The sequence below is a fragment of the Saccopteryx leptura genome, chromosome 6 (assembly GCF_036850995.1).
Source record: "Saccopteryx leptura isolate mSacLep1 chromosome 6, mSacLep1_pri_phased_curated, whole genome shotgun sequence".
Lineage (NCBI taxonomy): Eukaryota > Metazoa > Chordata > Mammalia > Chiroptera > Emballonuridae > Saccopteryx > Saccopteryx leptura.
Genome location: NC_089508.1, coordinates 30,175,604 through 30,194,857, shown reverse-complemented (window position 1 = coordinate 30,194,857; position 19,254 = coordinate 30,175,604). Strand labels below are relative to the sequence as shown.

The 19,254-nt window shown below is 39.0% G+C and overlaps 1 protein-coding gene across 6 annotated transcripts in view; it reads left to right on the top strand.

Moving 5' to 3' along the window:
- PCNX1 (pecanex 1) overlaps nt 1-19,254 on the top strand; it is a 167,372-nt gene that overhangs the window by 112,143 nt on the left and 35,975 nt on the right. For all 6 annotated transcript variants that reach the window (XM_066342394.1, XM_066342393.1, XM_066342389.1 and 3 more), the window contains 9 exons: nt 1,374-1,465; nt 2,829-2,938; nt 3,155-3,260; nt 4,988-5,080; nt 8,172-8,322; nt 11,698-11,839; nt 12,728-12,905; nt 16,546-16,654; nt 17,588-17,717. In XM_066342394.1, the coding sequence (XP_066198491.1) occupies nt 1,374-1,465; nt 2,829-2,938; nt 3,155-3,260; nt 4,988-5,080; nt 8,172-8,322; nt 11,698-11,839; nt 12,728-12,905; nt 16,546-16,654; nt 17,588-17,717 (1,111 nt within the window). The remainder of the gene's footprint in view (nt 1-1,373; nt 1,466-2,828; nt 2,939-3,154; nt 3,261-4,987; nt 5,081-8,171; nt 8,323-11,697; nt 11,840-12,727; nt 12,906-16,545; nt 16,655-17,587; nt 17,718-19,254) is intronic.

Below are 19,254 nucleotides of genomic sequence, written 5' to 3'. Positions count from 1 at the left end.
TAACCATTTAAAATTTTACTGAAAGATATGTGTACAACTAGAGAAATGATACAAAAGGGAAGAAATTACTGTAACTTTACGGTCCCTTTCTACTCCTAGGTCACATTTGTAGTTCTCATTTGTTTTCCAGATATATGCATTGAAATTCTCTCTGCTGACACTGTGACTTAAATTTTAAATAGAAACTAGGTCTTTTTTATGTTGCTATGTAGCTAGACCTCTTAAATGGTTTGAAAACTTTTTGGAAGGGGTGTGAATTAAGACTGGGGTGGTCTTCAGAATAGCTTTATGGGTAGAAGACAGTTTCGTAGATAATGACCATTACAGGTGCTATAGTAATTAAATATAGTACTATGAAGAGGGTTTTATTTAGGTTATTTATAACAGTGGGCTTTGTCATTTTTATTTACAGACTTATGCAAGGTGCTATTTTTTAATATCTCCTAAGGAAAATTTTTTCCTGTAGTTATCTTTTGTGGTAACCATCTAAAATTACCATTAAGAAAATCTGTTACCCATATTTAAAAAATAAAGGCTAACTGTCTGACCTTGGTGGCACAGTGGATAAAGGCATCAACCTGGAACACTGAGGTCGCTGGTTCAAAACCCTGTACTTGTCTGGTCAAGGCACATATGGGAGTTAAAACTTCCTGCTCCTCCCCTGTTTCTCTTTCTCTCTCTTTCCCTCTCTCTCTCTCTCTCTCTCTCTCTCTCTCTCTCTCTCCTCTCTAAAATGCATAAATAAATAAAAAAAATTATAAAAAAAAAGGCTAACTATCTTAGCCATCCCCCATTCCTTAATACTAGTCATCCCATTGGATCTGTTTTTTGTTGTTGTTATTGTTGATAATTAGATCTGTTCTTTCTTGTGAGAATTAACAAACACATGGAAATATACAGGGTACTTCTGTGGGTAGCACAAGTTCTGTTTACATAAACTAATGTCTTTCATTGAGTGCTATATGTCTCCAGTTCCTTTTCAGGCCTTCAGCAAGCTTTGTTTCCCCATACTTTCGTAAATATAGGAAGATAAATTGTTGACGCTTATATAGGCATGAGTTATTTTGCCATGTGTAAATAATGTTCACTGCTCACAAAAATTAGAGGATATTTTATTGCTTCATATTCATTTTGAAATAGCTCCTAATTTTTGTGAGCAGTATATTTTATGTTGTATCTAAAATTGTGGATAGTAAATCTTTGTTATTTCAAAATTCTTTGAAAGCACAGGAAGCAGAAACTACATTTTAAAAAATCAAATGAAAAGATTTAATTATAGCCAATATACCATTTTAAATACTTTTTAGTGTCCTTTTAAGATGTTTTCCCCCATCCGTGTTTATAAAACGTTATCTTTTTCCTTTCCTGTCCAGCCACTACAAGCCTGCTCGCCGCACTCTACAGTTTTGTCTGTAGCATTGTGGCGGTAGCCCTCCTGTATGGGCTGTGTTATGGTGCTCTGAAGGTAAGCAAGGTGTTGTAGTGTTTTGTCTCTAAGGCTGTTTTTCTAAAGACTGTTTTAAATTGATTAGTAATGATTTTTTTTTTCATTGTGCCCCATTAACATGAATTTTCATGATCTTCATATGTTGAACGTTATTCTCATGCTCATTTACTTTGAATTTAGAAGCAACTTCATGGTTAACCATTATTAAGAAAAAATTATTTACCATGCAATAATCAGAGATTAATATTAGAAACAGATTATTAAAACCTAGGCTAGTCTGGGCTAGTGGTGGGCATGGTAATAACAGAGTATGAAATTAATTTTAAGATTTCTAGTTAAGAATATATGTAACCAGTGTTCATATTCAAGACTTTGTAAAACTTACGAGAACAAGTTCAAAGACTCCAATTTAAGATACATTCTAGTAAAAATTAATGCACTGAAATATAATGTTATTATTGGCTTATAGGGATCTGGATGAGCCTTTTGAACTCCCTTTTAAAAATATCTTCACCAAATTATAAATACAAAAATTATAAATGTATCTTAAACAGCCCTCGAACCCTGTTATTATTATTTTTATGATTATTACAAGACAGAGAATAATAGGGTTAAAAGGACTGGAATGCTGTGATCACTGGTTCGAAATCCTAGGCTTCTCCAGTCAAAGCACATACGAAAAGCAACTATGAGTGGATGCTTCCCGCTCCTCCTCTATGCCTTGCTCTCTCTCTCTCTCTCTCCCACCCCTCCCCTCCCCCTTCTCTCTAAAATCGATAAATAAAATCTTTAAAAAAGGTGACTACACTATATAAAACTGAGACTCATGGATGTAGATAAAAGTGAAATGGTTACCAAGGGGAGGTGGGAGAGGGAGGGGAGTAGAGGGACAAATACATGGTGACAGAAAATGGTCTGAGTTTGGGTGATGGGCACACAATGCAGTCAACAGTTCAAATGTGATAGAGATGTTTACCTGAGACCAGTGCACTCTTATTGATTGATGTCACCCAATGAAATTTAAAACAAAGTTTACTATACCAAGTTATTTTGTTCTTCAAAATGGATAACATAGTTTACTGTAAGCTTAAGATTACTTTAAATCTGAAAGGGATTGACAGCAGCAGCAGCAGAAGCAAATGTGTTATTCCCAGTGTATAAACAGAGCTGTAGTACCAACTGAAATCTGAAGATAATCTAGAGGCTAGATTCGAACTCATTGGGAAATAATAAATTTAAATTTATCTGGAATAAAGTGAAATTAATGTAGTTAAAAGTTTTTGTTGAGTTTAGTTAACTTTCTCTGAAATATTGACATATAAGATTCTATCATAGATCATAACTTAGAAGCATAGTATTCTATCACATCTTCCCCCAACAGGATTCTTGGGACGGCCAGCATATTCCAGTCCTTTTCTCCATTTTCTGTGGTTTGTTAGTGGCAGTATCCTACCATCTCAGCCGACAGAGCAGTGATCCTTCAGTACTTTTGTAAGTGAACTCAGTTGTTATTGAATTAAAGATATTTAAATAAGTTGGCATTTCTAATTATTTATGGCGCCTTAAACTTTTTTAGAATAATATCATTTGCTTGGATCACTTGGTTTTTTACCATGAACTTTATTTGCCCCTGGAAGTACTAGTTTTCAGGTTATATGTGTATTTTTATATTAATTACTTTCTCTCTTTCTTTTTTTAAATATAAAGCTCTTTGATGCAATCTAAGATTTTTCCAAAAACAGAAGAGAAAAATCCAGAAGACCCTCTCTCTGAAGTAAAAGATCCACTGCCTGAAAAACTTAGAAATTCTGTTGTAAGTTTAAGCTTCTTAGAATCACTTTGAAAGGCTTAAATTTTAGACAATTCATCATGTTACATAATGAACACTTTTGAAGGCCTTTAATACTGAGGGGAAAATGTATAGCTGTATAACTATACATGAAGTTATATGTATATATTAGTTATACATTGTTTTTGTTTTTGTGACAGAGACAGAGAGAAGGACAGATAGAGACAGACAGACCAGAAGGGAGAGAGATGAGAAGCATCAATTCTTTGTTGTGGCATCTTAGTTTCTCATTGATTGCTTTCTCATATGTGCCTTGACCGGTGGAGGAAGGAGGGATTACAGCAGACTGAGTGACCCCTTGCTCAAGCCAGCAACCTTGGGCTCAAGCTGGTGAGCCTTGCTCAAGCCAGATGAGCCTGCACTCAAGCTGGCGACCTTGGGGTCTCGAACCTGGGTCCTCTCATCCCAGTCTGACGCTCTTTCTCCTGCGCCACCACCTGGTCAGGCTGGTTATACATTGTTGATTGCCGTTATTTAAAAATGTTCAAGAAATGCTCATTTCTTGATCTTGGTTTCTACATCGAACAGTATGCTAAACATTTATTTTTAGATCAGGTGAAATGAAGTCATTTGATTGTTTATAGAATTCTTAAACCTTCTCAGTTTAAACTGGAATTTGTAAGATGCACAATAACATAGAGTTTGTTGTTATTGATTTTATTGATAAAAACTGTGTCCTTGTAAGTCATCGCTGGTCTCTCATTGTGTTTTATTTCTCAAGGGTAGTCTGAAAAGTGTGTCTGTGTGTGTTTATTTTCCTGGTTGAAGGAGAGAACAATAACCTGGACTGATTTAATATACTGAAGTTAATATAGTACAGTTTTTTCTAATTTAGTGAATTTCAATGTTGCCTTCTTCATTTCTTTAGTGATTATTTGAAAAATAAATTCTGTAGGTTCATATCTGCCTTATGGAACAAAACATAAATTCTTTTTCTAAGTTAATATTTTAGATTTTTTTCATTTGTGAAAAGACTGACATATATATCAGTCTTGAATTAGGCACAATATTTACCTTCAGTGAACTTGAGCTGTTCACATATTCTTTAGAAAACTTTAGAAATACAGAATTGCATCAAGATACAATTTAAACAATTTTTTCTGACTTTAATTTCCATGTGCAAAGGACATTTAATGTTAACTGTAGTGTAGAATACTTCTGAATCTAGCTTCAAAGTGTAAACCTCAGGGTGAGCCAGCAACCAGAGATATTATGAGGCTTTTGGTTTTTACTACAACCACTAAAAGAACCAAAATCCAGTAAGTTAAATAGAACATATGCATGGTTTCAACATTTTAAAAGATTAATGAAAATATAAGTTAGTTATCCAAAAGGATATACCCTGTAAAATGATACAGTAACTTTAGTACTTCATTTCTTTTTCCCATGAAACTTAACAGGCCGTTGGGGGGAAATACAGAGCTTCATTATAAGAGACGTTGTTCTGATATGTTATATAGTGTGTGGCACTAGATGAGTAAAGTTAATTTCTTTGGTATTATAGTCTCAAACCAAAATATGAGGCAGTTAAGGAAGAAAATAAGGCTTGTAGCTAAGGAATATCCTGAAGTGCCCACGAAAAGGATCAGTGGAAAATTGTTTTAAACTATTTCCCAGTTGAGAATGAAGGAAATATGTTTTTAAAAAGCTTTATACTATGAGTTGCTTGATCCTTGTGTTTTGTTTCACAGAGTGAACGTTTGCAGTCTGACCTGGTGGTGTGCCTTGTAATTGGAGTGCTGTACTTTGCTATTCATGTAAGCACAGTGTTCACAGTATTGCAGGTAAAGACTCCTTTAGTCCTTTCGGTTGGGAGAAAATATATCTGGGCTGGTTTCTTATTTGATTGTAATGTTTATTCATATTGCTGGAATATATGAAACCCTCAGTCTTGCTCTCTCCCACTGTTCATCTAGAACCTCATCCTGTCCCTCAGGTGGAGGTGTGGGGGCGGCTCCTGGGTTCCATCCCCAGGACAGTCCTGCTCAGCCACGGCACACACTGATCGTCCAGAACCTCATCCTGTCCCTCAGGTGGAGGTGTGGGGGCGGCTCCTGGGTTCCATCCCCAGGACAGTCCTGCTCAGCCACGGCACACACTGATCGTCCAGAACCTCATCCTGTCCCTCAGGTGGAGGTGTGGGGGCGGCTCCTGGGTTCCATCCCCAGGACAGTCCTGCTCAGCCACGGCACACCCTGATGGTCTAGAACCTCATCCTGTCCCTCAGGTGGAGGTGTGGGGGCGGCTCCTGGGTTCCATCCCCAGGACAGTCCTGCTCAGCCACAGCACACACTGATCGTCCAGAACCTCATCCTGTCCCTCAGGTGGAGGTGTGGGGGCGGCTCCTGGGTTCCATCCCCAGGACAGTCCTGCTCAGCCACGGCACACACTGATCGTCCAGAACCTCATCCTGTCCCTCAGGTGGAGGTGTGGGGGCGGCTCCTGGGTTCCATCCCCAGGACAGTCCTGCTCAGCCACGGCACACCCTGATGGTCTAGAACCTCATCCTGTCCCTCAGGTGGAGGTGTGGGGGCGGCTCCTGGGTTCCATCCCCAGGACAGTCCTGCTCAGCCACGGCACACACTGATCGTCCAGAACCTCATCCTGTCCCTCAGGTGGAGGTGTGGGGGCGGCTCCTGGGTTCCATCCCCAGGACAGTCCTGCTCAGCCACGGCACACCCTGATCGTCCAGAACCTCATCCTGTCCCTCAGGTGGAGGTGTGGGGGCGGCTCCTGGGTTCCATCCCCAGGACAGTCCTGCTCAGCCACGGCACACACTGATCGTCCAGAACCTCATCCTGTCCCTCAGGTGGAGGTGTGGGGGCGGCTCCTGGGTTCCATCCCCAGGACAGTCCTGCTCAGCCACGGCACACCCTGTCTGAGGGCTGTCATTCTTCCCAGGGCATCAGTTTGACTGTGCTGTAGCGTCACGCACTCTTCATGTTTTTGTGCTTGGGGTTACATTGACTCTGTCTAGTGGTCATCAGATTTGAAAAATTTTGGCCTCTGTTATTCTGTCCCTCTCTTTCTAACCCCACACCCCCACCCCCACACCCACCCACAACACCTCATGGACTTCACTGACAGGTATCCTAGACCTCTTGAAGTTGTCCCATAGTTCACTGATACTCGCTCCATTTTAATTCTGTTTTGTGTGGAATTTAGTTTTGAATATTTTCCACTGCTATGCCATCACCTTCACTAATCTTTCTGTGTGGTGTAATCTGCCATTAATCCCATCTGGTGTGTTTTTCATCTCAGAATTATCATTTTTATCAAACTTAAGTGTTTGTTGTTTTTTTAGTTCTCCCATGCCTCTACTTAATTTTTGAGCGTAGGGAATTTAATTCTTACTTCCTTAAGTCATTTTCTCCTAATTCTAACTTTGCCACTGCAGGTTGGTTTTGATTAATTGATTTTTCCCCCCTCATGGGCCATAGTTATCTGGCCCATGATATCTTTGAGTGTTTGGTATTTTGATTGGATGCCAAGTTTTATAAATTTTACCTTGTTGAGTATTGGATATTTTTATATTTCTAGAAACATTCTTGACTTTTACTTTTGGCACTGTTAAGTTACTTGTTAACAGTCTGATTCTTTTAGCCCTTGTCTTTAAGATTTGTTAAGTGAAGCCAGGCTATATTGAGTGTAGGGTTGATATGCCCCTACTGGGGCTACAGCCTTTGTACTCTGGCCAGGGCCCTGGGAACCCTGAGCTCTTCTAGGCTGGCTCTGGGAGCAGGCCCTGTTCCTGGCCCCATGTGAGTGCTGGGTACTCACCTCTCATCCTTTCTTGTGTGATTCTTTCCCTGGGCTCCTGGGACTTCCTCACACACTTCTGCTCAGTCCCTGAATACTCAAGGGACCAGCCCTCTGCAGACCTTCAGTTTTCTCTTTGTGTGCTGTCGGATGTGGTGAACTCAAGTGGCCTTCGTCTCTCCAGGCTCTTGTGTCATGTGTCACCCTGTCAGCTGGTTACCGGGCTCTGCATGGTTCCCTCCCTGCACTGCACCCCGGAAATCCCTCAGGGCAGTCAGCTGGGGCAGTCCTGGCACCCACCTCCTCTGTCTCCTTTCTCTCAGTGGTTACTGTTTATGTCCTTATGTGTAGTGTATTTGATTCATGTATTTATTCTGTTTTGGTTGTTTCATGTAGGAGAGTGAATCATTGTTATTCCATTTGGTCAGAAGCATTGGTTATATTATTTAATTTTATTTAACATTTTTGCCTGTTTTCCTTCTTTTCCAATTTGAACTGTTAATTCTTGAATACTCGCAAGCTGAGTCAGGCCTAGTGTGTCTTCAGGGCTCAGATGGAGGCCTGTTCATGTCCAAGAGGTTTTAGGATTTCTAAATATGAGACTTCTAACTTGCATATTTGAAGTGATGGTACTTGATTTCCTCTTTTGTGAATTTAGTCACACATAAGAACTCTCTTCTAATGACGTACCATATGAAGACAAAAAATTTCTCTTATCCTAGTCTGCTCTTCGCTCAGACTTACAGTTTAATTTACCTCATGTCCTTCATCTCTACTAGATACAATAATTTAGTACATTGCTCTGCAAGTCTCATAGAACATTCTCAGAGTAGCAAGCAATACACTTCAGGTCTCTCTCTCATTATATGATAGTGTTAGATACCCTAGAAAGTAGTAAACACATTTTAAAATGTTTATAATAGCTGAACAACCACTAACTTTCATAGCTGACTTAATCAGCAAAGCTACATAATGTAGAAATGTTAACTCTAGACACACATTTAATTCTTATAATTTAAAATCTCCATTATCAAATGGAATGTTGAAAACAGATTAAAAGTTCTCCTATGGGTCTCAGAATCACTGTTAATTTTCTAAACCATATTCTTCTTTTAGCCTGCTCTCAAGTATGTGTTGTACGCGCTGGTCGGCTTTGTAGGTTTTGTGACGCATTACGTGCTGCCGCAAGTTCGCAAGCAGCTGCCGTGGCACTGCTTCTCTCACCCGCTGCTGAAGACGGCGGAGTACAGCCAGTATGAAGTCCGGAGTGAGTATTCAGAAGTGCCCTCCTTAATACTGTCGGTTTTCTCTCTTCTGTTACAGAGGACAATTAAGTAACACATTGGCTATGTTTTTTTCTCTCTTTTTAAATTGATTTTAGAGAGAGAGTGGAAGGAAGAGAAAGAGAGAGAAACATCATTTTGTTGTTCCACTTATTCTTGCATTCATTGATTGGTTCTTGTATGTGCCCTGACTGGGGATCAAACTTGCAACCTTGGCATATCAGGATGTCGCTCTAGCCAACCAAGCTACCTGGCTAGGTCCTTGGCTGTGTTTCTTATTCTTAGGTTTGAGGCTGTAATGAGTCAGATTTTTTGCAGAATGCTTTAATTTTAGTTGAAGGACAAATATCAGTGCTGTAATGCCAGTTTTCCACAGAATAAAACTTTCTTCTTCCTTCTCTAAATTGTCCTCTGCAGACCTCACTGACGTATCCTTCTGTATGTGTCTGTGACTTCTCTTTCCAGTGTGTACTCACTTCTTTCATCTTCCTTGTCATATGCCGGCAACACAAACCTCTTTAGCGCTCCTATTTGAAATATTTTAACTCAAAGCTTAGGGACAGTAGAAAGGTCTTTGTTCCTGTTTCCACCAGAGGCCCTATGTCCTACTGTAGAGGGGTATAAAAGAGTTGGTTTGGTAAAAAGAAGTTAAAACATTAGTAACTGCTGTTATTTGTTTAGGTTTGGGATAAAGTATAAAATGACTCCAAAGAAGGCCAGTACTTTGAAGCTTCGTGCTTGCCTCTTTACACCCTGACTTTTCTTTCCTGTTTTTACTATTTAGTCCTGTTGATCCCATGACCTGTAGTATTCCCAATTTTAGGAAAATAACAAAAGTTTCATTTATTGCACACTAGTGATTAAACAAGCCACTGTTATTGTCCTCAAATATTTTTTCAGTTAGTAAATTACTGTAGAGGAAATTTCTCAGTTGTTTGAATATATATTGTCTTCTCTAGAGAACTTTAAAGCTTTAGAAACTTTCTATATCAATCTTTTAGGGGGGAGCAGAGAGAGAGTAAGAAGCATTATTACCTCCTGGTTACTTCACTTTTATTGTTCATTGATTACTTCTCATATGTGCCTTGACTGGGGGGCTCAGGCCGAGCCAGTGATGCCCTTGCTCAAGCCAGTGACCTTGAACTTCAAGCCAGGAACCTTTGGGTTCAAGCCAGCGACCTTGGGATCATGTCGATCAGGGGTAGTCAACCTTTTTATACCTGCCGCCCACTTTTGTGTCTCTGTTAGTAGTAAAATTTTCCAACCGCCCACTGATTCCACAGTAATGGTGATTCATAAAGTAGAGAAGTCACTTTACTTTATAAAATTTATAAAGCGGCCTGACCTGTGGTGGCGCAGTGGATAAAGCGTCGACCTGGAAATGCTGAGGTCGCCGGTTCGAAACCTTGGGCTTGCCTGGTCAAGGCACATATGGGAGTTGATGCTTCCAGCTCCTCCCCCCTGTCTCTCTCTCTCTGTCTGTCTCTCTCTCTCTCTCTCCCCTCTCTAAAATGAATAAATAAAATAAAAATTAAAAAAAATTAAAAAAAAAAATTATAAAGCAGAGTTACAGCAAGTTAAAGCATATAATAATAATTACTTACCAAGTACTTTATGTCAGATTTTTGCTAAGTTTGGCAGAATAAATCTTTATAAAACAACTTACTATAGTTAAATCTATTTTTTTTATTTATGTTGATACTTTGGTTGCTCCGCTATACCGCCCACCATGAAAGCTGGAACGCCCACTAGTGGGTGGTAGGGACCAGGTTGACTACCACTGATGTCAGTGATCCTGTGCTCAAGCTGGTCACCTCAGGGTTTTGAACTGGGGTCCTTGCATCCTGGGTCAACACTCTTATCTACTGTGCCAGCACTGGTCAGGTTCTATTCCAGACTTGACTTTGCATTTTCAAAGCAAATTTCCTAGGCCTTGAGTAAAATTGCTTAGAGCATGCTGGTACTGTAATCGTGATCACCAGTTTGATCCTGGAAAAAGAATTAAATAAACACAGTGCAACCTGTGTAAAAATGCGTAGGTTGCAGTAATAGCACTGTGCAGACCTTTTGCAAAATACGTGCATTTTTAATAAGGGAAAATGATATAAAACCCTGTAAGAATCTGTACTGGTCCATTCTTAACCATCAAGTAAATAACTTAGAATGACGTATTTTTTTTTATGATAAACTCTCAGTTGTGCTTTCATATGTGAATGATAACAAGTATATCTGGTTTGTTTTAAAGTGCAATTTTCATTAGAGTAAATCATCAATCATATTGTTTTTTTATTTTTTATCTTAACAAAACATTTAGTCTAAATTCTTACAAATTTTGAATCAACATAACATTGTTGACTTCTTGAAAGTACTAGGTATTAGCAAAGTTGATTTTCCCCTTTCTACTGATTTTAGCAGCTGAAAGAAAAATACTCATTATAGAACTTCTTGAAGCCTGGTGACTTTGTTTTCATATAGCCAGAGAAACTTATTTTAAATCTTACAGTTTATCCTACACATTCTGCCTAATGAATTAGTATTAAAGTATTGAAAAACTATTATTGGCAATGAAAATGACTTACGAAGTGAATCAAAAACATACTTTCACATCTCTCCTGAAATGTATGTCTTATAACATGTGTACACATATGCACATGTGTGTCTATGTGTCTTAGCATTTTATAAACAAAGAGCAATCTAAGTAATCTTCTTTTGGCATAAGTAAGAAAGTAGTTATGCTTAAAACCTGAGGTTTAAAGTATTAAAATTGGCCCTGGCCGGTTGGCTCAGCGGTAGAGCGTCGGCCTGGCGTGCAGGGGACCCGGGTTCGATTCCTGGCCAGGGCACATAGGAGAAGCGCCCATTTGCTTCTCCACCCCCTCCTTCCTCTCTGTCTCTCTCTTCCCCTCCCGCAGCGAGGCTCCATTGGAGCAAAGATGGCCCGGGCGCTGGGGATGGCTCCTTGGCCTCTGCCCCAGGCGCTAGAGTGGCTCTGGTCGCAACAGAGCGACGCCCCGGAGGGGCAGAGCATCACCCCCTGGTGGGCAGAGTGTCGCCCCTGGTGGGCGTGCGGGGTGGATCCCAGTTGGGCGCATGCGGGAGTCTGTCTGTCTCTCCCCGTTTCCAGCTTAAGAAAAAAAAATAAAGTATTAAAATTTAAAATAAATTTTATCTAAATTTAAGTCACAACAAATTTGCAAAGTTGGTTATGTCTTAAGTCATAGAAGTTGACTGAAGTACTGGATTTTTTACATTTATAGTAGAGCTGGATTTGAGTTGTAAGATTTTCCTGTCTTGTCACATTGCCAGACTGTTTTTTACATTAGATGATGTGGTCTTCTTGGTTTATATTCCCTTGTTAGATGCAGCCACTATGATGTGGTTTGAGAAACTTCATGTGTGGCTTCTTTTTATGGAGAAAAATATCATCTATCCATTGATTGTTCTTAATGAACTTAGTAGCAGTGCAGAGACAATTGCTAGTCCAAAGAAACTGGATACAGAGTAAGTATAAAGGTTCTCTAATTCTCTTAATTTTTTTTTTAAGATTTTTAAAATAAAATTTATTGATATTTATAGAAGGGGGGAGAGGAGCAGAAAGCTCGTATATGGCTTGACCGGGTAAGCCTGGGGTTTTGAACGAGCAGCCCCAGCATTACAGGTCAATGCTTTATCCATGTATCACCAGAGGTCAGACAATGCTCCTATAATCTAAGTTGGACTACTGGGGACAGTCCTAACTATGTCCCAAAGTAATTCATCAAGTAACAAGTAATTGCTGAGTGTCTTTTTGGTGCCTGGCACTGTGAGATTGAAAACCCAGGTGAAAATTTGTCTTTGACTTCCCTTTTCTCAACACTTGTTTGTGCTCTTGGCATTTCACTACTCCAGACATTTTATGAGAGGACATTTATTAAATAAGGTTATTGTTTGATATTAGATGGTAAGCTTGGGAAATCGTTACTCTTGTGTAAATAAGACCATATATGTATAGTTATTTCATAGGCCTACCCACTAGCCTGGGTACATTTTGTTGGATAAGTGTTAATATGTTATTTATGTACTAAATGCAGTTAATGTTAAAGCAATAGAAATATTGAGGAACGGGAGAATCAAATGTCAGAATTCCAATACTGTTAACTTATTAAGGTAATTTATATAAAGGATAAGAATCATCATACAAATTATTAAAAGGGAATATTATAGTAGTTTATTATAAGGATGTGATTTGCTTAGCTATGTAAGTAATTTTAGAAGTTAAGTTATATATCTAGCTACATAGATAGATACAGATCTATAAGGTTAGTTAATGAAATGGTGAATTTTCTGCAGTTAGCAGATTATCTCAGGTTTCTAGCCATTGGTCAATGAGCTGTGTTCTCTCTGTTACAGACTGGGTGCTTTAATGATCACCATTGCCGGTCTGAAGTTGCTGCGCTCCTCTTTCAGCAGCCCCACATATCAGTACGTCACAGTCATCTTTACTGTGCTCTTTTTCAAAATCGACTATGAGGCGTTTTCAGAAACCATGCTGTTGGATCTCTTCTTCATGTCCATACTCTTCAACAAGGTAATGCATCACTGAAAGGAATAATCCTCTCTATAAAATGTGTCTCCCTGAGTACTACGCTGTTTAGTAGGATTACCCTTGCATTGCATGGCATTGTCTTTTAAGTAATATTTTTCTTCATTTAACCAGTTATTTAAGACCATGTTAGAATCCCTACATAATGCTAGTCAGTGATCCTTAAGACATTTTTCTTGCAATGGCTTGGAAGATAAGGTTAATTTATATGGAAACAGTAGAGAAACACTAATAAGGATATATTTTTAAATAATAAGATCTTCCAAAAGGGGGTGTGTTTTTTGGATTATTTCTGAAATAGACATGGTAATAATTGAACTGGGCTGTGGGCTGCTGGATTGATGGAGAGAGGAAATAACCTGATAGCTGATCGAAGCTGGTATAGATGGACCCAGGGTAGTGAGGCCATGTGGGAGCAATCCAACCCAGAATTAGTTTGATAGGGACATTTGCAGAATGCTCTGATGTTTACAGAATGCTTCTAGAATTTGGTATTTAACCATAAGAGAGGTGCTTTTAGTCCTTTTACAAGTGAGAGCGTAAAATCTGGGTCTTCTGTGTACCATTCCAGGAACCTTTCTGCTGAACCTCACTACCTTTCTAAATGAAGTCAGTTGTGCAGTCAGAGTATTTGTAAATGAAATAGAGGTTAGATTTAATGTTAACTCTGACCACATACAAAGGACTTGGACATACTACCCCATTTGATAGGTAAAAGAACTGAAGCATATGAGCAGCTACAAAACACAGGGAAAACTCAATTTTAGGAAATTTAGCTGGGGCAGCCCCAGTTGGGGTGAACTGGGGAAGAGAGAACCTGCATGCATGGAGAACAGCTTGAGAGATGGTCCCAGTCATTTAGATGGGACAGAGATCTGACCTAAGATGGGAACAATACAGATTAAAAACTATTAATCTGAACAAGGTTTTAGTGAGGATCAACTTCAAAATATTATGCTAAATACTGTGATAACTTCTAAAATATTTCAGTATTATATTTGTTCAGTTACTAATTTTTATGCATTTTTATTATTTGCTTTCTCTTCTAGTGAGCATGGTTAACCAAAGGAGGAAACCAGAAAGTTAATCAGAGAGTTGTTTGTTAAAAGAAGCGTGTGGTTTCCCACCCACAAATTTCAATAGTTAGATTGGAAATTGTATTGTATCTTAGTGCACTGGTTGGAAAAAAAGTGAAAGTTGCAGTAAAATATAAACTAAACAATCCTAGAAATAAAGTCACTATACTTGTATTAGTTTAGATTTTCTTACTGCTTTCATTTGTTAAGCAAATTGTTTTTGAGAGCATACCATGTTCCAGACTGTTCCAGATGCTGAGGCTGCATCAGTGAACAAGACAGAGTGCTCTGCCCTTAAGGAGTTTACATTTTATGTGGTTACTTGGTAGACCTTAATAGTGATCATAAAAGCAAGTAATAGTCAAAGGATCTTTTCAGGTAGATTGTGTGTGTGTGTGTGTGTGTCTATTTTTCTGAAGTTGGAAACAGGGAGGCAGTCAGACAGACTCCCGCATGCACCCGACCGGGATCCACCCAGCATGCCCACCAGGGGGCGATGCTCTGCCCATCTGGGCCGTCGCTCTGTTGCAACCAGAGCCATTCTAGCACCTGAGGCAGAGGCCATGGAGCCATCCTCAGCGCCCGGGCCAACTTTGCTCCAATGGAGCCTTGGCTGCGGTAGGGGAAGAGAGAGACAGAGAGGAAGGAGAGGGGGAGGGGTGGAGAAGCAGATAGGTGCTTCTCCTGTGTGCCCTGGCCAGGAATCGAACCCGGGACTCCTGCACGCCAGGCCGACGCTCTACCACTGAGCCAACCGGCCAGGGCTCGGTAGATTTTTAAAGATATCATTGTAGAATCCATTATTGATTTAATCACCCGTAAAGAAAAAATTACTCTGAATATGTACCAAAATTTTTTTTCTCTGTTTTTTGACAGAGACAGAGAGGGACATATAGGGACAGACAGACAGGAAGGGAAAGAGATGAGAAGCATCAATTCTTCATTGCAGCACCTTAGTTGTTCATTGATTGCATTCTCATATGTACCCTGACTGGGGAGCTACAGCAGACTAAGTGACCCCTTGCTGAAGCCAGCGACCGTGGGTTCAAGGTGGTGAGCCTTGCTCAAATCAGATAATCCCACGCTCAAGCTGGCAACCTCAGGGTTCTGAACCTGGGTCCTCCACGTCCCAGTCCAACACTCTGTCCATTGCTCCACTGCCTGGTCAGGCTATACCAGAATATTTTTAACTACTAAGAACTTAGCCATGTAATTGTGTATTATCTTTTCTTCAATATTACAGTTAAAATTTAAGTACAGTTCATTTTACATTGGAATCTAGAGTTTTCTGAATCACTGCTTTTAAGCAGTTATAATGGCATCTTACTTTTACTTCCTGTCATCTTGATCACATTAGTACCAAAAAATCGCCAGCATAATTTATGGGTTTATCTGCGTTTTCTAATTGGTTGAATGTTCTTACTTCTTTTTAAATTGGAAGTTAAACAGGTTCATTGCAAATTGGTTAAATGATTTACATATGGAGTATTTGGTTCATGAATTATGGCACTGAATCAGTCAGAACTACATGCTTTTTAGATTCTGTGACCTGTTTTGAGAATTGGGCCTTAAACTGCCTAGCATGTAGGGGCACTCTTGGGCATTTATACTAATTTTGTTTCAGTGTTGAAGACATGTTCAACAGCAAAATGGAGCCTAATTTAAATAAGATTTAGAAGTGAGCCTTGGCTGGTGGCTCAAAGGATAGAGTGTCAGCCATCATATATGGACGTCCCAGGTTTGATTCCTGGTCAGAGCACACAGGAGAAGTGAACATCTGCTTCTCTCCCTCTCCTCCCCCCCTTCTCTCCCTCTTCCTCTCCCGCAGTGAGTGGCTCAGTTGGTTCCAGCATGGCCCCCGGGCACTGAGATAGCTCAGTTGGTCCATATATCAGGTGCTAAAACTAGCTCGGTACTTGAACAGTGTCCTAAGACAGTGTTGCCAGGTGGATCCTGGTCAGGGCTCATGCAGGAGTCTGCCTCACTATCTCCCCTCCTCTCAACTTAAAAAAAAATTAATTAATATATATATATATATATATTGTGTTTCCATTGACAATAACAATTGAGATTATATACAGATGCCTAATGTACACTACTAAAGTTTTAGGCGAACAGGCAGTAACAACTATATTTCACCTTTGTACCCTGCCTGGCTGCTTTGAAATTACTTTTGACACTGCATTTAAAACATACTCAGTTTCCAGAGTACTAACATTTAAGGGAAATGTCTTAGAATCAAAATATATATGTATTACTTAAGCATTACAGACATCGAGATTTCCTACCTTTCTTTATTTTGGTTGTTCTAGTAGTAATATAGCCAGTGGATAACATAGAATTTCTTAAACAGATGAAACACAATCCATGAATCAGCTAGCTGTCTTTACCGGACGATATAAGGTGTTTTGGCAATGTATCTTATCCTTTTATAGAAATGGCAAATAGTCAATGCCTTGCCCTACTAGGTAGAAAAAACATTTTAGAGGTGTTTTGTTTTCAAATATCCGATGTTCTTTGCACTGATTGTTTTTCTTTTCCTCCTGCAGCTTTGGGAACTCCTTTATAAACTGCAGTTCGTGTACACTTACATCGCCCCGTGGCAGATCACCTGGGGCTCTGCCTTCCATGCTTTTGCTCAGCCCTTTGCAGTGCCCCGTATCCTTCCAGTAAAAGGTCTAGGAGAAAGGGCAGTCCGATCCTTGATTAGAGTGATGGTTTGTAGGTATGACCTTTCACAGGCATAGAATATAGGTTACTATGTGATACCTTATTAAAAATTTGCAGTTCTTTGAATGCAGGCCTATACTTACTTTGATTATTTAACTTGTATTAACATCTGTGGCCCACAGATCATCTGAACATGAGAAAAATATTAAGGCTTTATAATTAAGTAATGCTGATTTAAAATTTTACGTTTATATATCATATATGAGTGTTAAAGTCCAGGCATTTTTTTAATCTTTTTTTTTTTTTTTGGTAACAGTTGATATATACAATATTAATTATATATTAGTTTCAGGTATACACCCCAGTGATTAGACATTATATAACTTAACTCTTAGATCATTCTGATAAATAAGGAGTTTTCAATAAATACAAAATGTATTTAGAAATATTTTTAAATGAAGATACAAAACATTTTTCATAATGATACGATTGTAATTAAATTTTATGTCCAAAATCTTCTATTCTCACCATTTCTTAGAAGGATTTTCTAAATAAAAAGAGAGGTTAATGACCACGCCGATATTGAAATATAGAACTTTTTGTATCTGTAAGTTTTAGTTTTATCTTCGGAAAATTAAATCCAAGCTTCTGTGCGCACAAGTGATATATGGGCTTTTGTCAAATCCATGTTAGCAAGTTTTTAGGTCTCGTCAGAGCACCATGCAAGCTTTCTTTCTAGCTTGTCTCTTCTACCCCCTTACACTGTGTAGTGGCACCTTTTTCTGTATTTTTATGGACATTGTTTTTCTATTTACTATAATTGCAACGTTTGTGAGATTTATGTGTGTCTGTGTGTGTGCACACCTGCGCACACTCGCTCGCTCAGATGGATGTGAAGGTCCTTAACCAGTTTCCCCATAGATTCAGCCATGCTGTTTATTCAGGCTGCCGTGTCAGCCTTCTTTTCTACGCCACTGAACCCCTTCCTGGGAAGTGCAATATTTATCACTTCATATGTTCGACCTGTGAAATTCTGGGAGCGAGACTATAAGTGAGTAAAATAAAACATTTGAAAGCCAATTTTATCTTTTTTATTAGGAAAAACTATTGATAGCATCATTATAAGTAATCCAGGGTTGTTAATTATTTGTGCTAAAATATAGGAGTGGGCAAAAGTAGGTTTACAGTTGTTCCTATTGAAAATAATATTATAATTAATAAGTAATAATACAAGAATAAACTTCTGTGTAATTGCAACAGTAAACCTACTTCTGCCCACCCCTCTATTTTGCTAAAATTTTATAAAAACTTGTAGTCTCAAAATTATATGAAATTTAATAGAGAATAATTACTCCTTATTTCTCTACCTTTTTCCCTAAGATTTTTAAAGTTAAGTTTATTGGGGTTACATTGGTTAATACAGTTATAAGATTTTTAAAACATAGTTCTAGTTGAATATACTCATTTTTCTCTGTTTTAATGCTGTTTCTCAGAATTGTTCTATGAATACTCTCTCATTTATGCTGTTCAGTGTTACATCATTATGTCATAATTATCTCACATTTTTCTTAGAAATAGCTGTTTCTAAAGCTAAAATTTTTTTAGATTAGTTTTGGTTTTTCATAAAGATAAGTTTTTGCCTGGCCTATGGTGGTTCAGTGGGTAGAGTGGCAATCTTGTGGTGATCTGGATTGCTGAGGTCGCCAGTTCAAAACCCTGGGCTTGCCCAGTCAAGGCACATACACCAAACGACCAATGAATAATTAAAGACTTTTTATTTATTTATTTTTTACAGAGACAGAGAGAGGAATAGACAGGGACAGGCAGGAACAGAGAGATGAGAAGCATCAATCATTAGTTTTTCATTGCATGTTGCAACACCTTAGTTGTTCATTGATTGCTTTCTCACATGTGCCTTGACCGCGGGCCTTCAGCAGACCGAGGAACCCCTTGCTGGAGCCAGCGACCTTGGGTTCAAGCTGGTGGGCTTTTTGCTCAAACCAGATGAGCCTGCGCTCAAGCGGCGACCTCGGGGTCTCAAACCTGGGTCCTCTGCATCCCAGTCCGACGCTCAATCCACTGCGCCACTGCCTGGTCAGGCACGACCAATGAATAATTAAAGTGAAGCAACTATGAGTTGATACTTCTTGTGTCCCCCCTCCCATGTAAAATCAATAAATAAAATCTTTAAAAAAAAAAAGATAAGTTTTCAGTGACCATTTTGTACATGAACTTTTCTCCATTTAGGTGTAGCACCTAAGGCTGTTTAATCTGATGCCTAATAATTATCCTTACATGTAATCTCTCCAAATTTGCTTTTGCTTTTAATTTAAGAAGAAATATCTAAAAGGAAATTTACTGAGCCATGGGGCTTAAACATTTTAAGGCTTTTTACTGTGTATTAACACTAACTCAGAAAAGACTTGCACTGATTTATAATTTTCCTGGCCGTCTCATAACTGCTCTTTTTCCTGTACTTGCACACAATGACACAAATAGGTGAAATTGGTAGTCTCACCTTTTAAACAATGAAGTAGCTTCTGGATTTGAAACTTGCTTTGGTCTGTTATCTAAAAACCACACATGGT